This window comes from Leguminivora glycinivorella, chromosome 6 (genome assembly GCF_023078275.1).
Source record: "Leguminivora glycinivorella isolate SPB_JAAS2020 chromosome 6, LegGlyc_1.1, whole genome shotgun sequence".
NCBI classification, from domain to species: Eukaryota; Metazoa; Arthropoda; class Insecta; order Lepidoptera; family Tortricidae; genus Leguminivora; species Leguminivora glycinivorella.
The window spans coordinates 16,681,077-16,706,545 of record NC_062976.1 but is presented as its reverse complement, the minus strand read 5'-3'; the positions used below and the strand labels follow the sequence as shown (position 1 = coordinate 16,706,545).

The 25,469-nt window shown below is 36.1% G+C and overlaps 3 protein-coding genes across 9 annotated transcripts; 2 read left to right on the top strand and 1 right to left on the bottom strand.

The window, feature by feature from the left end:
* The first annotated feature begins 492 nt into the window (after positions 1 to 492).
* LOC125227104 (zinc transporter ZIP10) lies at positions 493 to 20,055 on the top strand. Its single transcript, XM_048131313.1, has 4 exons — positions 493 to 1,521; positions 12,078 to 12,216; positions 16,685 to 16,879; positions 17,181 to 20,055. Exons 1-4 carry the CDS (start codon positions 1,345 to 1,347, stop codon positions 18,107 to 18,109), a joined length of 1,440 nt encoding a protein of 479 aa, XP_047987270.1. The 5' UTR covers positions 493 to 1,344; the 3' UTR covers positions 18,110 to 20,055.
* Positions 20,056 to 22,034: 1,979 nt separating this feature from the next.
* On the top strand, positions 22,035 to 24,589 carry LOC125227103. Of its 7 annotated transcripts, none has more exons than XR_007177140.1 (5): positions 22,035 to 22,329; positions 23,080 to 23,150; positions 23,476 to 23,529; positions 23,984 to 24,054; positions 24,227 to 24,430. XR_007177140.1 is itself a non-coding variant. In XM_048131311.1 (4 exons), exons 2-4 carry the CDS (start codon positions 23,118 to 23,120, stop codon positions 24,314 to 24,316), a joined length of 177 nt encoding a protein of 58 aa, XP_047987268.1. In that variant the 5' UTR covers positions 22,072 to 22,329; positions 23,080 to 23,117; the 3' UTR covers positions 24,317 to 24,430. The 7 variants fall into 7 exon arrangements, 3 of the variants coding, with proteins under 3 accessions (XP_047987268.1, XP_047987266.1, XP_047987267.1); XR_007177139.1 differs by lacking the exon at positions 22,035 to 22,329 and adding an exon at positions 24,448 to 24,589 and having other exon boundaries at positions 22,361 to 23,150; positions 24,227 to 24,359; XR_007177141.1 differs by lacking the exon at positions 23,080 to 23,150 and having other exon boundaries at positions 22,036 to 22,329.
* On the bottom strand, positions 24,356 to 25,209 carry LOC125227101 (ER membrane protein complex subunit 4). The gene is made up of 2 exons (XM_048131308.1): positions 24,979 to 25,209; positions 24,356 to 24,904 (listed from the first exon to the last, which is right to left on the bottom strand). The coding sequence occupies exons 1-2, from the start codon at positions 25,032 to 25,034 to the stop codon at positions 24,442 to 24,444; spliced, it is 519 nt and encodes a 172-aa protein (XP_047987265.1). The 5' UTR covers positions 25,035 to 25,209; the 3' UTR covers positions 24,356 to 24,441.
* Positions 25,210 to 25,469: the final 260 nt, after the last annotated feature.

Below are 25,469 nucleotides of genomic sequence, written 5' to 3'. Positions count from 1 at the left end.
CGGTATGAAATTTGGAATAGTTATGAATTGTGTTATTTTTTTTTAATTAATTAATGTAAATTATAGAAAACGGCCAAAATTAAAGGGGGACAAACTGTAAATGTCAAGTTACTAGGTCGTTAGAAAGAGCTCAAATTGTACATATCAAAACTATTTTTTATAATTTTTTTGTAGTGGAGAAAAACAGAATTATGAAGGAAAATGTAACAAAAAAATACCGCCCCCCCCCCCCCCTATCTCCGAAGTTTCCCAACGTAAAATTATGACAATTTTACGAAACATTGGTTTTATGCCAAATATTACAGGAAAAATAAAATTGTGTCTGTCGTAATTTGGAAACTTTTTTTAAATAAAAAAAACTTTTCAGATTTTAACTTTCAATTTAATCACTCTTGGGGATTTATATTGTACTTAGAGTTAAGTACTACCAGAATTTACGTAAAATAATCTCTTTCAAATAAAGTAAAAACTGTTGAAATCGGTTAACATCATAAAGAATTATCCCTGAAAAACCAACATACTATACAGGTCGCGCAAATTAGTTAGCGAATTCAGCGAGAGATGACGCTACTTCTAGTCAAGTTACATGAGAAACATGATTATTTTAACTATTGAAAGTTTGTACGGATACGGAACTCGGTGGGCGAGTCCGACTCGCACTTGGCCGGTTTTTATTTATTTGCATAAGTATACATTACATTACCTTATGCATAGTTTCTTGTTCTTACTTCTTAATAATACCCAATAGTCATATTTTTCAGGAGATCACGGTCATTAATATATTTTTGGCTGGCCAGTTTTTCATTAAAAATTGACAATACTTTATTGATATATACAAAACACACATAAGAGGCGAAACTTATCAGTTATCATACAGTTCGACTAAATAACCCTTTCGATAGTGTAAGTAAATATGACTCTATATATAAATAAATACACAGCAAGCAATCATCCAGTATTTGGCTGCCATCGAGTCTGGGAGGAGCGATCTTGGTCGGCGTCCGCACTGACGTCGTTTTCGCGCACAACCCACTGCGTCCGCGCAGACAGACCAGTACCACATTATCAGTAACGGTGTTACGACCGGCCTCGGGACTAGCGCCAGGTGAAAGTCTCCGAGTCTCAGACGCACAACTCTCCTCGACTGCACAGCACGCGTTCAATTTCGAGTTTATCAAGCGCGAATTACCCGAAGTTAGATAAAGGAGTAAATAAACAATAGGTCGTGCGGATCCGTCGGTTACAGTACAGCCGGTGCGGTGCGCGTCGCGTCATATCACGCCTGACGAGTGCACGTTGAGCGGCTGATAGTGCCGCGAGCGCAGGCGCAGCTCAGTCTCGACCATGCTGACGACGGGTGTCGTCGTAGCGCTGGCGCTGCTGGCAGCCGCCGCCGCCGACGACGCCGACAACCGACTGGACAACGCCACCGGCCAGGACCCGCCCGCCGAGGTCGCCGAGAAATACTTCATTAACAAGATCTTCGACAAGTACGGCGACAAGGGCTTAATTACCTTCGAGGTGAGTTTTTTCTTTTCAATTCAATAACACAGAAATATCTTAAATAACTTAGAGGCAGTTATTCAATTTATAATCATTGGAGAGTTATTATGCGTTCGATTATGAATGAGTGATGGAAAGTTAGTCAACTTTCTACATGATATTTATAAGCGCACGTAACTTTACATAAACAAATTCCTAACTATAGCTACCTAGTTAGAATAGAGTGACACTTCACAGCAAATAATAGTAAATACACATAGTATTTCAGCACCTTAATTGTCATGCTTGACTGATTTTCTAATAACCAATGGAACTGAAGTTTTCCTTAACGTTATAAGCATTCAGTCAACGGAAGTTCATCAACCTCAGGTACACTGCGATATTTTTTATCGTAATCATTTGTCAATATTGAACTTTTCAGTTATTCCGACTAAAATATTGATAGCTCCGTGAGACACGAATAAAGTATATCCTAAATATTCTAGATTCAAAATACAAAATTGCCACTGATCAGACTGAACTACCGAGAACTAACACTCAAAGCAAAAATATGAATTTAAATACAAAATTCTCCTTTATCTACCCAATTTATGAATGACTATTGTATTATGTTATTCATCAATATTACACGACTAATTATCTCAGATACCTGGCTAATTTAAATAAACAAATACTAATTAGTTAAGTACCTTTACACATTATGAATTAAATAATAGGTGGATATTTCTTACCTACTGTTAATAAATATCTTACTCACTGTTAACAGGTTCGATTCTCGCGTCAATACAAATATTTACGCATTACGTTACATTACATTCGAGGTTAAATGGTTCCATTAAAATATATACCTATATTATATCCATAACATCAGTAGCAAAGCATGCGACCAAACTAATTATTTATATAACTACTTAGCTACATTACTCATTAAGAATTTACGACTTTATGGAACTAATGTATATCTAACTATGTGTCTTAAAATTTGTTTTGTTTTAAATTTAGTTTCGATAGGTACTTATTTTAGATGTGCAGGACTCCTAGGTTTGACTTTGAATCTACTACTTATTTCTAAATAATAACAAATATTTATAAACAATCTTATTTAGTCCTGCACTGAACAAACTTTGTAGAAAGTAAAAATAATTATATACATACTGTAAAAAATCTAAAAAACAAAATGCACTTACCACCAATTTATCCGAACTTGAGACCTACCTGACTATTATTATTATTATTCCCTGATATAAGTAGGTAGGTAATTATCTGTATCAGACAATATACATAAATACACAATATACAAATGCCAATTGCCAAATCCTAATGCCTACCTTAATAATTAGTGTTTTGCAATCAAACAATATTCCAATCTAATGATATTATGAGAAACTCGACAATATTATTGTTTCGAAGCCAAACAAAAAATTGTTTTTATATGAATAATATCATCATTACTATTGTTCGCTCTGTAGATTAGGCCACACACAAACCTACACAATGTACACAACTACTAATCTATTTATTTTTGACATCACCTGTTTGGAAACGGAACTTTTCTTACCGACTAGGGGGAAAGAAATTACACTTTTCCTTCCTTGCTAGAAGGGAAGAGAAGTAAAATTTCTTTTCTAGGATTTTCTTTTCTTATATGCATCTTTTTTAAATGTAAATAATATTTTGGAACATAATTATTTTGCTACCATATGACACATATGTAATGTACTACACTGTTGTGAAAAGCAGTGGCACATTTGTTAACACTTGAATCCCTCACTTTGCTCACGATTATTTATTTTAGAATCCCCCGCTAAGTAGCTCGAGTCGCTGCCCACAAGATCGCCGTAAATGGAAGCATTTTGCTCCCTAGCGGCAAAAAAACTAGGTATTACCCATTAAATGTGATAGTACTGATAGTAATAGGTTTATGTACATACGGTGTAACATGAGGAAACCGAATAATTTTAACAGCGTATTCCTCATGATATTAGAAGAGTAATAGTTATTTTCCCCTCACTAGCTCGGAAACACGCGTTTTGTCCTTTAATACCTTGAATATAGCCAAATGTTCTGCTTCAAAATTGATAAAAGTGGATTAATCTAGTGATAAAGATGTTTTACCACCTGTGGAACTACTGGAAGCAGTGATAAACGAATTTTTCCCCTCACTAGCTCGGAAACACGTGTTTTGTCCTTTAATACCAGCGGGTAAAAACGCATTTTATCCACTAGTGGGTAAAGTAATTTGACCTTGAATAAAGTCAAATTAACTGCTTTAAAATTGATAAAAGTAGGTGAATCTAGTAATAAAGATGATTTACCACCTGTGGAACTACTGGAAGCAGTGATAATAGTTATTTTCCCCTCACTGGCTCGGAAACACGTGTTTTGTCCTTTAATACCAGCGGGTAAAAACGCATTTTATCCACTAGTGGGTAAAGTAATTTGACCATGAATAAAGTCAAATTAACTGCTTTAAAATTGATAAAAGTAAGTGAATCTATTTAATAAAGATGATTTACCACCTATGGAACTACTGGAAGCAGTAATAAACGCATTTTTTGCGTTCTAGTTTCCTCGCTATAGTGAGGGGAAAAGTTTTGTGTTACACTCGGGTGCAAATGTATTTTACTTCTCGTGTGTTAAAAAACTCGCAAGTTCAGGATTCTATTCTCGAACCCACACTCGACGTTAAAATACAACTCTGCCCCCTTGTATAACAAATAACTATTCTTATACACGGGGGCAAAGTTGTATTTTAACACACGAGAAGTAAAATACATTTGCACCCGAGTGTAACACAAAACTTTTCCCCTCACTATAGCGAGGAAACTACAACGCAAAAAATGCGTTTATCACTGCTTCCAGTAGTTCCACAGGTGGTAAATCATCTTTATTACTAGATTCACCTACTTTTATCAATTGGAAAGCAGTTAATTTGTCTTTATTCAAGGTCAAATTATTTTTACCCACTAGTGGATAAAATGCGTTTTATTTTAAAGGACAAAACACGTGTTTCCGAGCTAGTGAAAAAAGTTTTGTGTTACACTCGGGTGCAAATGTATTTTACTTCTCGTGTGTTAAGAAACTCGCAAGTTCAGGATTCTATTTTCGAACCACTCGCTTCGCTCGTGGTTCAACTATGGAATCCTTTCACTTGCTCGTTTTTCAATTCCGGACTCGGCATTAAAATACAACTTTGCCCCCTTGTATAACAAATAACTTAGAGCCCATTTAGACGTAAAACACGTGTTTCCGAGCTACTGAGGGGAAAAATACATTTGCACCCGTGTGTAACACAAAACTTTTCCCCTCACTATAGCGAGGAAATTACAACGCAAAAAAACGCGTTTATCACTGCTTCCAGTAGTTCCACAGGTGGTAAAACATCTTCATCACTAGATTAACCCACTTTTATCAATTTTAAAGCAGAAAATTTGGCTATATTCAAGGTCAAATTACTTTATCCACTAGTGGATAAAATGCGTTTTTACCCGCTGGTATTGAAGGACAAAACACGTGTTTCCGAGCTAGTGAGGGAAAAAGTATTTTTTAGAAAAAAATTAAATTTTTATTGTGTCAGTTTTACGAATAAAATTTTCTTTTTATGTGAAAATACATTAAAAAAAACTAAAAACAAATAACAAAAAAATTTTGGTGATATTTGCTTAACGTCATTTAACATTTTATCTTTTTTTTTTGCCCTCCGAAATGCGTAGTTACCTTTCGGTGCCCTCATGTTACACCGTGTATGTATAGTATATACAAATTCCATAAATTATTCCATAAATGGTACGGGTACGGGATTTAATACTTATCTACAACCCGTTTTTATTGAATTCCGTTAACTTTAAGGGATGGTTGTTTAGATCAAATATAATTAATTTCCCTAAGAGACTAGTGTCTTAACTCTTACAGTTACCAAGTTATTAAAAAAATAAAAATAATTACTGAACATGTGTGTGACAGCCTTTACCAATTCCCAATGTTATTTGTTTTGACATGTGCCGTCAATCACTTGACTCAAACTTGAATATTATTCTTAAGGGTCTCTCACACTAACTAATTCATTTATTATGTATATGAAAACGATGAAAAAATTTTTTTTCTGAATTTAACTAAAAGTAATATACAGAATGGTCCCTGATAATGAACCTAACAACGTGTCGAATTTAACGGAAAACAAAAAAAACACTGTGTATATCCCGCTAGCTTCCATGACGAATTTCATTTCCTTGCATCGCAAACGTAAATGCATTTGCCGTCTTGCCAGAGCGCTCTTACCTAATCCTTACTGAACAATATGACACTCCTCTATTTCTGAGATGGCTGTTGATTAAGCACCTAAAATTGCACCTCGACGGTATTGTTCTCTACAGAAAAGATAAACACGAGGTGATTACTGAGCAAAGCACGGGTTGAAGCAAAAATATTAGCCTTATAAAGACTTGGATATACTTAAATAAGTAGACTATGTTTTTTTAGCTTTTTGATTTTTATCGACATTTCGACGCAGTTACATGCATCATGATCTCAAAATCATCAAAACTGAAGAAGGCGGGTGGATGTCTACACAACTTTGTAGAAATATCGGGAGCTCGATTGATTGGGAGCTCCACATAAATCAAAAAGGTAATCACGGTCTAATTATATTCCGGCATAGAATATATAAAAGTACAAGTCCGTCAAGTTCCGGTCAAGTCTAATGAACATAACCGTGAATCATTTAATTAACACTTATAACAAAAATATTGCTTTTCATAGAAGGTACTAGTAAAGTATTGATGATATTACAAGTTTTTAAATATTGTTTGAATAGCTAATCGCATACAGCACTTACACAATAGTTTTGATACATACATTATACCATACTTTACAAAACAAAAAACCGGAAATGATGTTCTGTGACGCTTACGACTAATTTTCTATTGATATTTGTTACCTACAAATGAAAAAAAAAATACTTTTTGATTTGATATTTTAAGTGGTAAGCTGAACCCGTGTTCGATTCCCGGCTCGCCACCAGTGGGCTTGATCGCGTTTTCTTTGGTGTTGTAGGTAGGTATTGTATTTATTTCAGTCCATAATTTCAAATGTTTTTTTTTATTATCCAAGAATTACACCGTTTAACAGTTAAACTAAAGCACTATGAAATTCATTAACTAAGACTACTTTAAGTATAATAAAAACAAAATGCCATTGATACGAAATAAAAAATTAGCAAAATAAATATAAGTAATAGATAACTCCCTTTTATCCATCGCCTCACATAATCACACACTTCACACAATTCCACCCAACTGCAAATACATCGCATTCCGGTGATACATAATTGATTGGAGAGCGCAGTGGTGATTTACCATAAAACACAGTACGATTTTCAGGAACCGCGACAAGTTAACGGTAACGGCTTCTCGGTCGGAGATTAAAGTTAGCCTTAGCTTTCTATCAGTCCCTATATACCTAACGTTATTTATGCATAGATATATAGGTATCTCTACAAAAACCTTCTATCTGCGTAGAATAAAATAAACGTGTGACGTCAAGTTGCGCCTATTAATAATTAACTAATTAAAGTAATTAACAATGAAACTGACTTACTTAAACGCTACGTTCGAGCAGCCATTATAGATTTATGTTACAGCTGGTTAAATAATGTAAACAAACATGATACCTACCTAATTATTAATTACCAATAATCGATAATTTCATTTTTTTTTAACATAGTTAATGCTTACGTATTTAAAATAGGTTATCCTACGTTTTTAAAAAAACATTTTACAAATTATACATAACTATTTCATACGCCAATATTAAGCTACATTGTAAATTGTAACTGTCTTAACAATACAGTAATTATACAGAAATATGTACCGGTCTATATGCTGCGGCGCCTGCAGATGTTTAATTTATGCCACCACCTACTTAGCAACAAAAATAATGTACATTACGAAAAGTGCGTTAAAAAATATTGTACAGTACGAGTTCATAAATAGTGGCGATAAATTAAAACACGTCACTACTTTTAAAAAAAACTTGTATCTTCGTCTGTCAATGAAACGAAAATTGTAGTAAGTGACCCTCCGAAGTTTGGAATGGCATATAATGAACCACTTCTGCACTAGTGCGTAAAGAAGCACACCAGATACTGAAAAATATTTTAAAGTCGAGTTCATAAATATGTGTACATTTTTTCACCTTATTGCATAGAATTAAGATTAAAAAATGTACACATAATTATGAACTCGACTGTACAATACTAATATTGCACCATGAATCAAACCTATTACTGAAATTCAGTTATTTATTTATGTTATAAAAAAAAATATAAAAAAAGGTAAGTGGATAGTCAAAAATGTAACCATGATGAATAGACTAAAAGTTTGTAGAAAAATGTGGCGTTTGTCTAAAAATTACTCGATCGTCCTTATCACACTATACGTATGGCCCGATGTTTTATCATTTATCGCGCGACCATACTTGCCTGCCTCTGGAGTCAAGCATAGATCTAAGTCTATATTATTACTCTGCTGGTAGTTTCAAAAAGAATTTCAGGGTGTAACAAAAAAGAATCATCTATTCTCATCAGGAAAAAGTAGGATAAAATTTTTTTTCGCAAAAAATTTTTTTATCTTTTATGGAATTATACACGAAAATAGCGAAAGAAAAAAATTACGGTCGCCCTTAAACGGATCGCGTTACACTCTGTATTTTAATATCACAGCTACACAAGCGTGATGGACCATAACGAGCGCGGCGACATTCACAATATCACCTAAATCTCTTCACAACCACTAGCCTGTGAAATTTTCACAAAAACGTAGGTTTAAAAATAATCCTTTATCTATGTGTGGTTAATTAGCGAAAACACAGGATATTTAAATTTATAGTTGTGTTGTAACGAATGGTGCGAAAGGCCTTAATTGCCTTGCACAATCAGTAAGCAGGTGCAGGTAATTTTCATTTGTGATATAATCTTATGACGTTATCAATTTTCTTCGTTCTTCTTAGAACTAAATAAATGATACATACCTACAGGATGTAATTTTTATAACCGGCAATATTTTTTGGACATAGGGACCTAGCTATGCAAAAAAATAATATAAACATACCACACGTACACATTCAAACACATTACATTTCACATTTCGTTAAATTTTACCTAGACTTTACCTATTTCACTCTGTCTCAAACAATCTCTAATGAATCGCCGCACACTCCGCACAGCGGTGACCTAACGCGCGGGGCGAGTTGATCGGGTGATCCGGACGATTGTTTACTCGTGATGCACGCACTCGGTGAAAATTCAGGGAAATGTTGATTCAAATTAAGGTACCTACAATTTTATTGTTTTTTTGTTCTGTATCAGCATGATCAGCTCCTGAAATACAACCTGTGATTATTGATTTCCGATAACTTTCAAAGTCTTAAGGTCAAATCTGGGGCCACGGTAGTGCCCCCGCAAATACGAGCCAAGTGCAAGAGGGTTTTAAATTAATTTCTCTAAGAAACTAGTCAAATTAATTTAACGTTTACTTTATGTTACACTTTTATTACTTTCTAATTTAATTATTTTGACATGGGGTATTGCTGCTTATAAAGATTACACCCTGTAATTTATATGTGAATACCTTAGTATCTTCAATTAAGTATGTATTTACAGTTGCTGTTAGGTAACACATTTTTATCTATATAGGAAAGTGATAAGTAATGCTATTCGATTATGAAACATTTATTTATTTTTGCATTATCTTACTATTCAAGTGGTGAAATTCGGTCAGTGAGTAAAACACGTTTGATATTTTGAATTCCGATGTTTACATAGTTAACATGTTTTTGCTTCTATTTGATAAATATTAGGTTTTCCTGTCAAGATATCCGTTATCATCATCATGGACTATGATAACTTGTTAATACTAAAATTTTGTCTTATCCCGCCGCACCTAATTGTTATCTAATCTTCTTATTTCAGAAACATTACATACTACTGAATGTTAAATAACCCGATACCTCGAACTCATATATCGTCACTACTTTAAAAAAAACTTGTATCTTCGTCTGTCAATGAAAAGAAAATGGTAGTAAGTATGTATGGAATGCACATAGACTTACTGCGTTTTAACTTTGAGGAACAGCGTGAGATACGAGATTTTTTTAAAGTAGTGACGATATGTATTATGTACACTAAATGGTTCTCGTCTGGCCAGATGGCCAAAGAAGCCTATAATTCTCTCCCGGCAGATAGCAAAGAGACGAGTCTTGACATTAAGCTCTTGTAGAATAGATACATTAGTGCGACGTGCTGTCCATGAAATTACACATTATTATTTATTACTAATTACATACTCTAATAACTATCATAGTTTGCACGTGCAGCATGTTCCTTAGTGTGTCGGAAAATAGGGAGCCCGTCAAAAAAAGAAATTGGTCATCAATAAAATAATTAGTTTACTTTCTCTACCAAAAATGGATAAGTATGGAATACCTATTCTTAATTTGTATATGTGGCTTAAGTTAAGAGTAATGATCTCTGAGAATAATGTCCGTGGTTGTGGCTAATTGTCACGACTGTTTCATATAACTACATATGTACATATAGTATAGGTCGTGTCAATGAAACTGCATATTCTTTGAGAATGACTGAGGACTAATATCGTCACTACTTTTAAAAAATCTCGTATCTCACGCTGTTCCTCAAAGTTAAAATGCAGTAAGTCTATATGCATTCCATACATACTTACTACAATTTTCTTTTCATTGACAGACGAAGATACAAGTTTTTTTAAAAGTAGTGACGATATGCAGAAATCTCGACATCATTAATAAAATGTTTATGTAACAAATTACTGTCATATTGCCCACGCTACAATAGGCTAGTTTCCTACTAGTCAAATCAGCTTCTTTTTAAGAACTGTCAAAACGATTTGCTAATATGGAATTACTATGAAATCCTGAGGAGTGACGTCACGGTCAATTCATTTACTTTATATCTTTCTCTTTGACTTATTAAATAGAAATTATGTTTAAACATAACTACTGTCCATATTTTTCTTCTAATTATGTGGTGTTTTATTTCGTGCACTGCATATAATATTTTATTTTAAGTATAGGAAACTAGCCTATTGAATCCATGTTCCGTAATCGACTTCTAAGACACCCAAGAGAGGAAAGGGGGTAGTGACATTCTTACTCCGTCACCACACTGACATAGCCTAGCACATTTCTGGTGGAAAGGCGCTAAGTATGTACTTCTAAGCTATGCTATAAATTTGCAAGATATTATTATACATACCTACTTACCTAGATATATCTTATTTTAATTTATGAATGATGAGTTGTAATAATTATGTTGTAATCCTTTGGTCGCTTATCAAAAATGGCAACTACAATTCGTTGGCCTTCAACTTGACTTCCTAGTCTCCGTTTCTTGTATTGTAAATAATTTTGCGCGTTTTTATCTGATATGGTGTTGTTAGAAGGGGATACCTGTTTACGAATAAGTTGCTATCATTTGGGAAGGAGGTTTTTAGCCCGTGTGGTGACGGGTTAAGAATTTCACCACCCCCTTTCTTCCCGTGGGTGTCGTAGAAGTCGACAGTGGGATATGGGTTAAATTGTGGCGTAGGCGAGAGGCTGGCAACCTGTCACTGCAATGCCACAATTTCGTTTTATTTTACCCCCTTTTTGCCAAGAGTGGCACTAAAACATCAAAGGTTCATGTGCTCTGCCTACCCCTTCATGGGATACAGGCGTGATTGTATGATGATGATGATGATTTGAGAAGGCTGATATGTTAAATAATATTTGTATAATATTATAATTTCCATCCGCCTTTTCTATTAGTCTTTTTACATATAAATATACTATTGTAATTTAGGCAACGTTGCCTAAATTTAGGCAACGTGATAATATTTCATTGCAAGATAAGTTAGGTACCCAAAAGCTCTCAACTAAAAAAATAAAAAATTAAAACAAACAATAGTACATAGTTTGCTTGGGGCTAAGTTGATCTGTGTAAGGTGTCCCCAATATTTATTTATTTATTTATTGTGCAACCTGGGGCGGAAGCTGAAATATTGCCAACGACAGTAGCAGGAGCGATTTAAAGACTCGAGTTAGCAATATTCTTACGCCCCGTGTTACACACAATGTTTTTCATCATACTCGCAATATAAAAATATGTAAAAAGAAAAAAGTTCAATACGGTACTAGAAATTTCATAACTCCCTCGGGAGAACGACTTTTCTATAACTCCCGCTCCGCCTGCGTGCAATAAATAACACAGGTGTGATAAAAAGATACTAACATTAACATTGTTCTTATCGAATCCCTGTGTGCGTAGCCGAATACACATAACGCTCACGAAACGCACACGATAATATCTCTTTCGTAGCTATCTATATCTCTCGCTCTATTGCGTATTGGCGCGACAGAGCCAGACTACATTTCTGACCCGTTTCGCGTCGCAGATATTCCATTCGGCTACGGGGCCTGATCAGTGATGACCGTCATATACTTAAACAGAAACATAAAAAAATACTTAAAGAATTTCGCTAAAGTTATCCTTTACATTTCCTCAGGGTTTCGAGCACTTGCTGGACAGCTTAGGGCTGGGTGGGCGCGTGTTCTCCTCGCCGCACGCGCTGGCAGACCATCGTGTAAACGGCACCTTCACATTGCTGCACGACACACAGCATCGCCACCGGCGCTCTCTCTCCAGTGAGTACTGACTTACAGCTATGTAGATTACCCCACCTGTAAGCTGTAGACCTGTGTTGGTCAATATCTCTACCGTGTCAACTGCACGTTACTGCACGACACACAGCATCGCCACCGGCGCTCTCTCTCCAGTGAGTACTGACTTACAGCTATGTAGATTACCCCACCTGTAAGCTGTAGACCTGTGTTGGTCAATATCTCTACCGTGTCAACTCCACGTTACTGCACGACACACAGCATCGCCACCGGCGCTCTCTCTCCAGTGAGTACTAACTTACAGCTATTTAGATTACCCCACCTGTAAGCTGCAGACATGTGTTGGTCAATATCTCTACCGTGTCAACTTCACGTTACTGCACGACACACAGCATCGCCACCGGCGCTCTCTCTCCAGTAATTACTGACTTACAGCTATGTAGATTACCCCACCTGTAAGCTGCAGACATGTGTTGGTCAATATCTTCACCGTGTAAACGGCACCTTCACGTTACTGCACAACACACAGCATCGCCACCGGCGCTCTCTCTGCAGTGAGTACTGACTTACAGCTATGTAGATTACCCCACCTGCAAGCTGTAGACCTGTGTTGGTCAATATCTCTACCGTGTCAACGGCGGCTTCACGTTACTGCACGACACACCACTACTATGCCACTAATATACTAGCCACCACTGCGATGGAGATATCGACCAGCCAGGTGTTGTTCGATATTCTCCATTGCGTCAAAGGCATACAGACTCATACAACATAATCACCGACGCCCCTCTCCAGGCTAGACAGTAACTTGCCTGAGTGTCATCAGCAGCACTTCTAACGCTAAGTAGAGAAATTAATAAGGGCTACTTACCTACAGCTAGACAGGCCGAGGCACCTTCACATGACTGCACGACACACGGCATTGCCATCCCTCCAGTGCAGAGTACCTACTGACTTACATCTAATAGATAGGTTGAGATGACGTGGTCTGTTGTCATGGATGACACTGGTGACACTGGTCACCACACCCCCGCGTTAATGCCTATAAGGCTACCTACCTAGAGTTTGAACGCTAACAAAATGGTACTCTCTACAGAGTTAGATTATCGCGTAGCTCCTTAGTTAATGAGTACCTACTTAATAGTGGACCTGTAATCGGAAGTGGACTTTTAGCAAGGTAATAGTCTGTTATTACCGAGGCTACAGCAGCTTCAGTCGACCATCGTTTGAGATATTATGGAATACCAAAGAGGATCGAGTATTATAGAGAGTTACTGTCAAAGTAAAATGTGTAATCACAGTGCATAGACTGCCATCTCTCGACACAAGCTTAAAACTTTTGAACCTCAGTTTTGACAATTTGGCCAATATTCTTAGCTGGATATGTGTTAAAACGACAAATATTAATATTAGCGCCATCTAGCCGAGCGTCCCCCAAAGGTGTATCGCCATCTAGGTCACCGTACCTTTTTCTGTATGGTTTTGAGGTACGTTTTTTTCTTAGACTTTATCTGTCTATACGGAGTTACATATGTCTTTGGTAATAGCTAATCAAACATCAGGTAGCTACTTATGTCTTTCTTATGTTACCTAGAATCCGTCTACGTTACGATAACTCTTGGTTGGATTTCTTATTAGCAGTGACAGTTTATGGCCTCACAAAACTTGGATATCGACAAGTATGGAGGTGGAGATTGCGCATAGGGAAATACTTTTGCTTCTTAGCACTGATCTGCGATAATGCAATGTGACAATGTGAACTCATTGAGTTTAGAGGGATATTCATATTATTCACATTCGAAAATATATCAGAAATACCTACGAATAAAACATTTCAAGATTTATTTACTTTAACATGTATATAAACAAGTAAGTATGTAGGTATCTATCAATATTATGGCTTCCTCTATTCAAATTCGACAGCGATGGTTTTACGCTGTTAAAAGAAAAAATCTAATATGTAATTAGACTAAGACTCTAGGTCAAGTTCGGTAAATGACTTTTGGCCTTGACTTTAGAACTGTCTCTATAATCATTTAAGTAAGTTTGTAAATAGACTCTACCGGGTTGATAAGTTGTTCGACCTTCGCGCCACTATTCAACCGTCATTCAAGAGATAGGTATGACTAAGGCTTAGCGAGAAGGTATGTTTGATTAAATAAGTATATGATTTGATCTCACGGTGTATTTACATTCAGTACAAACATACACATCATTGATAATAAACCCTTAGAAACCTTCATAAACCGCTGCGATAGCGGAAGAACTACATTTTAACCTTAGACTCATTAGTCGCAGACAGTGAATAGGTATATGATAGTACGTATAATAGGAACCTATATGTAAATAACTTATCACGGAAAAGGAGACACGTGCCAAATCTTGATACCGCTATATTCTTAGAATACATAACAATTATTCCTTTCGCAAACATAATGAAGTCCGCGATTAATTTCCTGATTTTGCTCGGTCGCAGTCGAGTGGTCTCACGTTGTCGCATGCCCACAAAAAAGGCAATTGTAGACACCGTTTCGTATCAACCTATCAACTACGCGCCAAACACGCGACTATGACCAAACGACAATAATGGGCACCAATCCGTTTTTCGACGGCCTTTTGAAGCTGTGACCAATCCGGCTAGATTGGCGTTTGTCAATGCATTTTTCAGGCTACCGTGAGGAAACCACATTAGTGGAAGCATTTCTTCCTGATCATTGTTGGTATATGTGATTGTAAAATCTAACCTTGTCCTGTCATACGACCTTCAATGCCTTTCAAATGCCGAATATACTGAAAAAAACGCTTATATACCAGTACTTTGGAAATTGGATTTTCTCTACTTCCTCAGGCTCTAGCGGAAAAGAGGATATAAGAGGTGATAAATTAAAACACGACCGAAGTCAAGTACAAATAGTTAACGATTACCGAATTTAGATAGTCGGTAGATACTTATTCCACATAATAAAAAAAATTGCAATCTGTGTTTAAAAAATAAGAAATTACTAAGTACTTAAATAGGTAGTAGGTACACGAAATGATATAATATACGTGTAGTACCTACCTATAATACATATGATTAAATTTTTCATCAAAACCTCAAGACGTCAAACGCGTTATCGAATGTAGTATGAGTTGTTAGAAATTAGCATACTTAGGTCCGGTGTATTCTATTCTAACATAACATGTCCCGCGCTGATTTCAATAGAAAGCGATACGAACTCTTCGCGCTGCTTTCTTTTGTCTCTAGATTCCCTTCGACGCAAATCGACTTTTAACAGACTTGTTTTATCCCTGAAGGAGACGGTTCTGTATTCGGTTGTAGCTTTTTTATGTGTAATCGACGATCACTCCAAGATCCGTGGCCGAACTTGGGATATTAATTTTTTGCAATGTAAGATCGATCTTGCTTTTTGAGATTATAGAAGCGCATATGCGTACTCTCAAGTCGATTTCTGTTTTCAACTTTTTTTTGAGGATTTTATGGCCTGGTTACGAGACCTTTAAGCCAAGTCTTTAATTTTATAATAGAAATAAAGTCTCTTTCATCCACTAAATTCCTCAATCGTCTAAAAAAATATCTTATCGAACTGTGTCCATATAGTCTTAAAGAGTACTTTCAGCTTGTAAAATAAAATAAAATGTATTGCATGTTAGTTTTACTTTTGTAAACATTGTTTAAATAATGCTACACCAATCTGGTAAAATTGTATTGAAACTTATTAAACATGTACATGTACCATCTTATGTAAACATACAATTTATGGCAAATAAATGAAATGAAATGAAAGTTTTTCAACTTTTCAGTTCCTTTCCTCGACATCCTTACAGTGTCGTATTGAGCCATAGAATGATTGTTAATTCAAATAGAGATCGCTGAGTGGAACTGTCGGCCGGGATCTCTCAATTACGTGCTTGCGTCTTAGTATTACCCAACAGCCTCGATTGCCAAGTTAGGCTATTATACTGATAAGCTGAATAAGATGAAAAATAGCTAGTCCCGGTCACTCCAGTCTCACTGCCCGTTTGCGTGAACGGTACATCGGTGACCTAAGCAAAATGCATTTGGACCTTTCGCTTCAAATGTACCATTTACGGATGACCTCTAATTCCGTGTCAAGTATTATTATTGATGGAAGATCACACATGTACTGGTTTGCTTCAGAGGGGTGCTCGGTGAGGTCTCGGAATAGCATCCCTGTGTATGTGTATGTCTCGTGCGGACGGATAGTGTCATTGTCATTTTATAGCCCGCGATTATCCTATTAGGGATCTCGCTCTTGCCAGCTCGCGTAAATACTAAATTCGATCAAGTATCCTCCTCAATAGGGTCATAGCCGGACATAAGCAGTCGTTGTTCTATAATGCGTTCATTATGCAGCAATAAGTGAATTTGTTCAGCCATTATCATAAAAAGTCGTATCCCCAAGGGTACCATAATATACATAGAGTTTATTTCCAATTTTATCGTTCGATATCTTAATATGATTTTCAGCGGAACCAATACTGAAGAAGTCATGCCTGTCGCCGAAGGATATATTAGAAGTGTACGGCATAGAGAGCGAGCCCGGAGTGATCACCATCAGCCCGCAGACGTTCCTGGACATGTGCCCGGCGCTGGTGTACCAGCTGGACCAGCGCTCCTGCTACAAGACCGAGGCACCGCCCACTAAATTGGATAAACAGTGGAGTAAGTAGTATCTAAATTATTAGTATTAGTTAGTACTTAAGTGATACATTTGTACTTTGCTACACCCTTATCAGGGTCCATGTATGTAATACATAGGTATTGTATGTGGTATGCAAATAAATTCTCTATTCTATTCTCTATTCTAAATTCCTTACCACTTATAATACCTAAGTATCATCATGTTAGATGTGAATGTACTGCATGTATTGATAAGAAATTAGTTGGTAATCTTATCTGTGGCTGCTAGATAGTTCTTATGATGCGAACACAATTTCTCACGATTACTTTCTTCTATTTATAGCTTGGATATACGCATCACTGAGCATACTTGTGATCAGCGCTACCGGCTTACTAGGAGTAGCAGTGGTACCGCTGCTCAAGTCGGCTATCTTCAGCCAAGTCCTGCACTTCCTCGTGGCCGTTGCAGTGGGAACGCTCTGTGGAGATGCCTTGTTGCATTTGCTGCCACATGCCCTTAAATCACATGGCCCTTCATCTGAACCGCAGGAAGAAACTGAGGTTATTCTTAAATGTAGTGTCACATTCCTCACTATTTTACTTTTCTACGCTGTCGAAGCGATTATGCAGACATTGCATGGAGGACACGCCCATTCTCATGACGTTGCCCTTGCACCAACTGTGGAAGAAATTAAAACAGAGAGTGCTAAACAAATAGAGCCCGTACCTATAGAATTAGGGGCCATGATGCCGGGGTCCCCGCCGCCGCCCGCTGAGCGGCCGATGACGTCGACAGCGCTGATGGTGATCGTGGGCGACGGCCTGCACAACCTGACGGACGGGCTGGCCATCGGCGCCGCCTTCGCGGGAGACCCGGTCACCGGCTTCGCCACCGCCCTCGCGGTGTTCTGCCACGAGCTGCCGCATGAGCTCGGCGACTTCGCTGTGCTGCTACGTTCCGGCATGAGCATCCGGCGTGCGCTGTACTACAATCTGCTTTCATCTGTGCTCAGTTTTATGGGCATGGCGGGCGGAATTTGGCTTGCAGAAGACCACGAATCTGCGTCTCAGTGGATCTACGCCGCGACAGCGGGTACTTTCTTTTACATAGCGCTGGCGGATTTAGTGCCCGAGATAAACGAGAACAATCATGGAAAAAGTATGAATTTATTGTTAGCTGTGTTCGGGATTCTCACGGGAGGAATAATTATGTTGCTCATTGCTCTTCATGAAGACTCGATACAATATTTGTTCAGAAATTCGGAACAATGAGAATCCGAAGTTGTGGAGTAATATAATGTGATAATTGTACTCACGGTTGTTCAAATTGTTAATAGATAAAAAGAGTAATGTCATTAGCTATAGGTAAGTAGGAGTGTAAGTATTTAAGTAAAGGCCCTGAATCCGTCTTGTATTAGTAAAAAATAGGCCGTTATATTTATATAGGTATTTTGAATATCTATTTTTATAACGAGTATTATACGTAAAATCTATGAGTTACTATAAGTAGATAGTAAGATTAATTAGTCCTAAGCGTTAAATAAGCTAAATAAGTATTTACTAAAATGAAGCCTTTTATATTTAATAATATTTAATTTCCTAGTTCTGATGGTCTAAATGTACATAAATAGAAATAAGTAAATATGGTTTAATTAATATAGTTATACAATAACAACTGATTATAAATACCTACATAGAACGAGTATTTTATATTTAATAGTGCTTTTTCAATTGATAATTGTCATTGACACTGATTAAACTTTCATATTGTTATGTATAGGTGAATAAAATAAGGGATCATCCATAAATTACGTCACACTAAAAAAACATGTTTTTTGTCACAGCTGGTCACATTTGTTAGACTCCCCCCTCCCTAGTGTGACGTCACATATTTTGCAAATTTACACGTAGAAATTATTGAATGAAAACAGCGGTTTGAAATCAATCTTATTTCCATTTATGTACTTAAATTATTCTTCACCATACCAGCAGGTAAAGGCTCTCTTGATAGGTACTTCAAAAACGAATGACAAAGTTTTATTTTATCAACAAGAGTGCAAAGTAATTTCATATAAATTTTAACTTGAGCTGGTTGTAAAAAATATTTATCAAACTAAATTGTTTGATGTTTTGCAGTTAATATTTTCCACGTGTTGGTGTGTGTATGTGACAAATTTCTTTAACATACGTGCCTTGAACACACCGAAACGCTCAAGATTCCACATTCTGAATCGGTCGACATAACAATTGGTATAATATATTTATAACCAGATGCAAAGCCGAAAATAAGTGATAGTCTAGGCCATTTAGAAATTTTTTAGCTAAATGTACATGGCTTACTCTTAGACAAATTTATTTTATGGTATACGATAGACATTTTACAACACGAAATAAAACCAAAACAATTACCTACAGTAACAAGAGTACGCTTATCGATTTAGTCTGAAATTTTGGAGTTTTCACTGACAAGTTTTAAAAAACGACGAATCAAATTTTATCCAAGTTTATAGCTAAAGAATGCTCTAAATGGCTTAGACTATCGCCTAATTTCGGCTTTTAATCCGGTATTTGTAGATGTTTATGAGGTTTTAATAAAGTAACAGTTTAAATTTCGTGTTTTAACCCTTAGATTATGATATGTGACGTCACGAAATTTAGGACACCTCCCTCCCCCTTGTCACAGATTGTCACACTTCGTCGACCCCCTCCCCCCTAATGTGTGACGTAATTAATGGATGATCCCTAAGTAGTGTAGTTCACTGATCGCTTCAGATGCATGCTCGTATTTAAAAAGGTAAAATGAAAAGTATTAATCATTACGTATTTCCATGATTGAGTATGTTGAACGTAAATAAGTAGGTACCTAAGAATTAGCTGCCGATTAGATAAAGCTGCCTTTACCATTGATTAAGTATTTTCCTTGACTTCTATATTTTGTTAATAAAAAATTCGTTGGAACAGCTTTAATATACGTAACTAATTTTTGTATTTTTTTTTGTATCTACATTCTAGATATTATTAAACTTATATTCATTAAACTTTACTGAAGTAACCCTGGAACGAAGACGGAAGGTTTACATTTTAAAGCCTCAACCACACATAAAGCGTTTTGATAGCGTAGCGTTAGCGGAGCGGAATGCGCGCTGGACGCGCGCGCATTCCGCTCCGACGCCGACGCCCAATGCGCGCAACGCCAGCGTTCGTCCGGCGCACCGCTATCATTACGCTCCGCTAACGCTCTGCCTACGTCAAAACGCGCATGTGTGGCCGAGCTTTCTTGGTCAATTCGCTCGTCTAATTGAGTCACTGCTGGATGTGCTTGATAAGGCGAAGAAGGTATTGAGTACTAAATATCCATACCTACCTGTTCCATCAGCTATTGTTGAGCAGCATAATCAGTAGAACAGTTTTTTTTTGTTTGAAACAGCATAATCTTCTATACTTTTCTTATCAGTTTTGGCGTTCAGGGGTAGTTTATCACTTTCATTTTCTAAAAAACTTTTTAATCTGGCAAAATTCGATGACACATTTGAATGACACTCTCTGTTGCAATGTTTAGAAAGTTTTAATTTAATTTATTTCGTTCTTTACATATTCATTTTACTAGTCTATTGGATATCCACACAAACTAAATAAAACAACGTGCAGGCTGCACTTAAGAAGTTCTGATTAATACTAAAAAATTACCTAAACCAAAACACTCAGTCAAAATTTCTGGTCGGATTGTTTTGACAAAACACTGTAACTTTAGTCACCGATTGAAGAAATGGGGAGTTTTATTTTGACAAAATTTTGACCTATGTACCTATACCAATTTCTTTTACAAACAAATAACTTAATAAAAATAAAAATTATGAAGTTTTATAACTCTCCTCTCAATATCTACCCACTTAAAGCAACATTTATGTGTTACCTAAACATTGAACCTACCTAAGAAAAGGCTAATCGACATTAGTATTGATTAATGATAATGACTGTATAGTTCTAGTAAGTAGGTAGGTAGGTACGTGTATATAAGATTTCAATTAACAAATAGACCACGTGACCCCTACTCGCACAATTTGATTAGGTTATATCGATTTCATGGTACCAAATTATAATTTGATTAGTTTCTCGATGTCATGGTAATTATAGGTACTAACTACATATTAGGTACCTACACGTATTAGGTTAATAGAGTGACAAAGAACAAAATAAAAAAATACTATTAAAATGCTTGTGTAGTTTTATTTTTGCGACTAAAAATTAATTCCACTAATTACGTGATATTTTTTTGTATGTATGTTCTTCTCTAGATACGTTGCACTTATCAACCGATTCTTATAAAATGTTGTAACCGAATTCTATGATCAACCAATTTCTTTTTGTCCATTCTGTTTTTGCCAAATTCGTAAGATGTGGAAATTGCGATAAAGGGCTTATGTCAATAGCGTATTAAGGAAGACCATCGTGAGTTGAGAGTGATAATGACTTTACGAACTACCTAAGTAATTAAGTATTTTTCAGCCATGCATTTTCTAAGCATGTCGCGAAGGTCTACAGCTCCAAAAGCCACTGATTTTAATCGGATTCAAAGAGAAGGATACGTAAATGTTGCAAACTTCGCGGTAGGCCCTCGCTAATGTAATGTGACTTCGACTCGGCTTCGGTGATAGAGACATTCAAGTCCACAAACGGGATGATCAAATATATGTGCGTGTGCACGGGAAAACGTCCCACTTTGTCGATTGCTAATATTGCTATAAAGCCGCTTTGTCAGTTTATTCATATAAAGATACCAGTAAATCTCGCCGGTAGCCGACAAAGTGGAACGTTTTACTAAACACACTCAGATGTATATTGTATAAGATTTTTAGCCTAAGGCGAAATCGAGACGCGTCGTATCGAGTTCTCATACATTTGACGCAATTTCATAAGGAATGCAGAAAGTGAATTAACGAGGCTCGACTCGACGCGCCTAGTGGACGGCAGGCCTTAAAGCTCGGCCACACATGCGCGTTTTGATAGCGTAGGCGGAGTGTCAGCGGAGCGCAACGATAGTGGTGCGCCGGACGAACGCTGGCGTTGCGTCCAGCGAACGCCGACGGGAACTAACGAGCGCGCGGATTGCGAGCGGAACGCCAACGTTCCGTCAGCGCACCGCTATCATTACGCTCCGCTAACGCTATACGCTATCAAAACGCTTTAAGTGTGGCGGAGGCTTTAGAGATACACACCCACTTATTTTCTGATAATATGGTCATTCAATCTGGTCTGGCCTTTTAGACCCAGATAAAAAAAAGTTTATAAAATATACATACAATTTGGACATCTACGGTTACCTTTATGTAGAGAATGGACCCATGAAGACCAAACGTCAAAACTACTGTCAATAGTGTCAATGTCAATATCATATCATCAGCAATTTCGTCTTCTCGAGCAGGTTGATTTTAGCTGCACAATATTAGTTAAGTGTAAGTCAATATTCACCACTGAACATGCTGAGAGGACTGGTGAGAATGCTCTTTGTATTATTTTACAATAACTAATTGAATATCTTGCCTAAATGTTGCTACAGAGCGTTGATGTATACCTCGTAAATATAACAGGACGATTAATATTAAATACTTTTCCCAAAACTTGTTTTGATATCAAACAAAAGAAACCTATCACTAACTAACGAATAAGAATCATTGAGCTTATTAAGTATCAGCTTATATTTGGACACGGGATCGATCAAATCTATATGTAAAGGCATTGAGAAAGTTAACTAAATATCAGTTTTTTAGGTTTTTCTTATATAACATTAATATAACAACTACGCATCATATCTAATTTTATCCATATTCTAAAGCAGTGTAATTTTATTGTTCTTTGTGTTTATAAATATCTTCAAGTTGAACAGCCAAAGAATAAGTATATAGATACTTACAATACATTCCCTGAACTAGTAGTAGTATGAAACTTTCTCGTTAGATAGCACAATCACAATATTTCTGCAGATGGTAGAAATAACACTGTGTATGAAAATTATCCGTCCATCAGTAAAGCCCCTGCTCTCTATTCTGCTGTCAAAGTCAGTGCAGAGCCAACTTAGACAGACTCTATGCATAGACTTTCTTTACCATCTTAATAGATTAAGTAAAAAATATTTGAAATTGGAATGTCATATTGACAAATTGCAGTTATGTCATAAATATTGGTGAACAATGTATCAAACAATATTCAATAATAAAATGTGGTTATTTGGATTGTTTTTGTAGAATTGAAGAGACTTATCTAATGAAGGAAGTCGTTTGTCATGGGTTTTTGTGGTTTTCTAATTAAAAATGGGGTAAGTTAAACAAACTGTCGGAAGTGAGAAAAACAATTAGTTAAGGTCTGCCTTTGCCAGTGTGATTGCACCTACTCTACAATTATATGAATTTAGTCTTATGAAGCCAGAGAGTATACCTAATGATAATTATCATATGAATAAATAATTTTTGTTTGTACATGTATAAGATGACCATACTATGGATCAACTATTCTCTAAGACTGGCAAGTTTGTCACAAATAAAAGGACTTTTGACTTTTTATATTGGTACTATAAGTCTTGTTAAAGTTGGGACTTACAGTGCCAATGATTGCATATTTAAATTACTTTCATATTTTTACAGATAGTTTTTGGAGCTGGAATGTATGCAGGAGTGTATGTAGCCCAAAATTATCAGGTAAAAATAATATCTAAATATTAATAATTTTAATAACCTTTTTTGATTGTTAATCTACAATATAACCTGAACTATTGGGGACACCCAGTATAAAATCATTTTGAAAAATAATTGCAAAGGAGGCTATGCCACCATGCTAATGATCATGCCTTAATAATGATTGTCTTAAAATTTTGCGCAAAAAGTATTTATTGCATTTGTATCAAAATTTGTACATTTAGAATGTTTCCTGGTATTCCTTGTATAGCCTCTTTTGTGGCTATGATACTACTGTAATACATCCTTCCAAACAATTAGATATATCTGAATGACCTGTTAACAAAATATAATTATGTAACAGAAGTAAACAGAGAAATTTAAAACAATGTAGTAAGATTGCTAACATGTCATTCACATTATGGAATAATTAATTAATTACTTATTTTGATAACCAGGGCTATTTTTCTTGACACAGGGTGCGTTAGTATATTTCTGTGAGAAAACGAGTAAAGCTTGTGACGAAGCAATGGATAATAAAAAGCGATGGTTGGTGTACTTTAACTTTCTTTCTATTTTACTTTAAATTATGTAAGCCAGGAACCATTCTGTCAATAATGTTAACATTATGTAATAACTATAATTTTATTTCACTATGCATATGTTTTCTAAGCTTAGCTAACATACAATATCTAATGATATACTTCTGTTCACTTTACAGATAGACAAAGTGGAAGACCCAAAGGTGTTATTTAACAAAGTTTATGATAAAATTAAAGAGAAAGTTGATGAAGTAAAAAAAGACAAATGAAACTCAATATGGAGAAGTAACTGAAGAAAATGCATTCAATTTTGTAAATATGATTTATTTTAGTTATTGTTATACAATGATAATTTAAATAGTAATAAATAATATTTACTGAAACGTGCTTTAATTTACAGCATTGATAGGCCCCCGCCAATATGTTCAACTCTAGTCTGAGGTTCCTCGAATGCTAGCCAATCACTTGCATGTGTGGGCAACAAACCCATGCTCTGACATTTATACAAGGCAAGAAGTATATTCACTATGTTTCCAATGATAAACACCAGTTTTTGACCAGCTGCTTGTGTCCCTTCCACCATCTTAAAGGTACTTTGTGTGAGGAACAGAGATTTTACTGGCCGGACAATCAACATACCCACCATCATTATAGGGAATATAGATATGGAGTTACCAGCCATGTACATGATAAACAGGTTCATCGGCACCTGCTTGAGGGGCCCCAGTGCCACATCCCACAATTTTTTGATCAATAAATGGTTTGAGTCCGTATCCTTTGAGGATTCTGTGTGACTTGCACTGGCTGACTGGCTGTAACCAGGAGGAGATGGCAATTCTACTGACTGAGATTTATTTCTGAAAATGAAAGTATAGGTTATAAATAATACATTACACAAGAAATAATAGAAGTCACTTCGATGATTTCTTACTTTGGGTTAAAATCCAAAGCCCACTTGAACTTTTTGTTCGTCTTCAGTTGTGACATGATTATTGATCAAGAAGCGTTTATTTTAGTATTGGTATATTTCTTAGTGTTTTGTATCTGGTTCTTTATAGCCGAATTACTAATTTACAGTAGAATAAATCACGGAATAAATTGATTAAAATCAATTTAGATACTCATGAAGCCTCAATGACATCTAATGAAATGACAATGACAGGCGAATCGCAATACAGATAAAGTATGAATTGTTTTTGGGTGCGGTCGAAAATATCGAATACAAACAATAACAAATTGTATAGTCTTCTCCTATTCCCTTTGAAGTAAATTTATTTGAAAATATAATTGTAAGAGAACGAGATAACATTAATTGTAATTTCTGCTGTCACTTTTTAATTTCTGTTAGATTTTTTTTATTATAATAAGAAATTTAGAACTATCCCTAATCTATCTAGTGTTGCCATTATTCATTCACAGTCT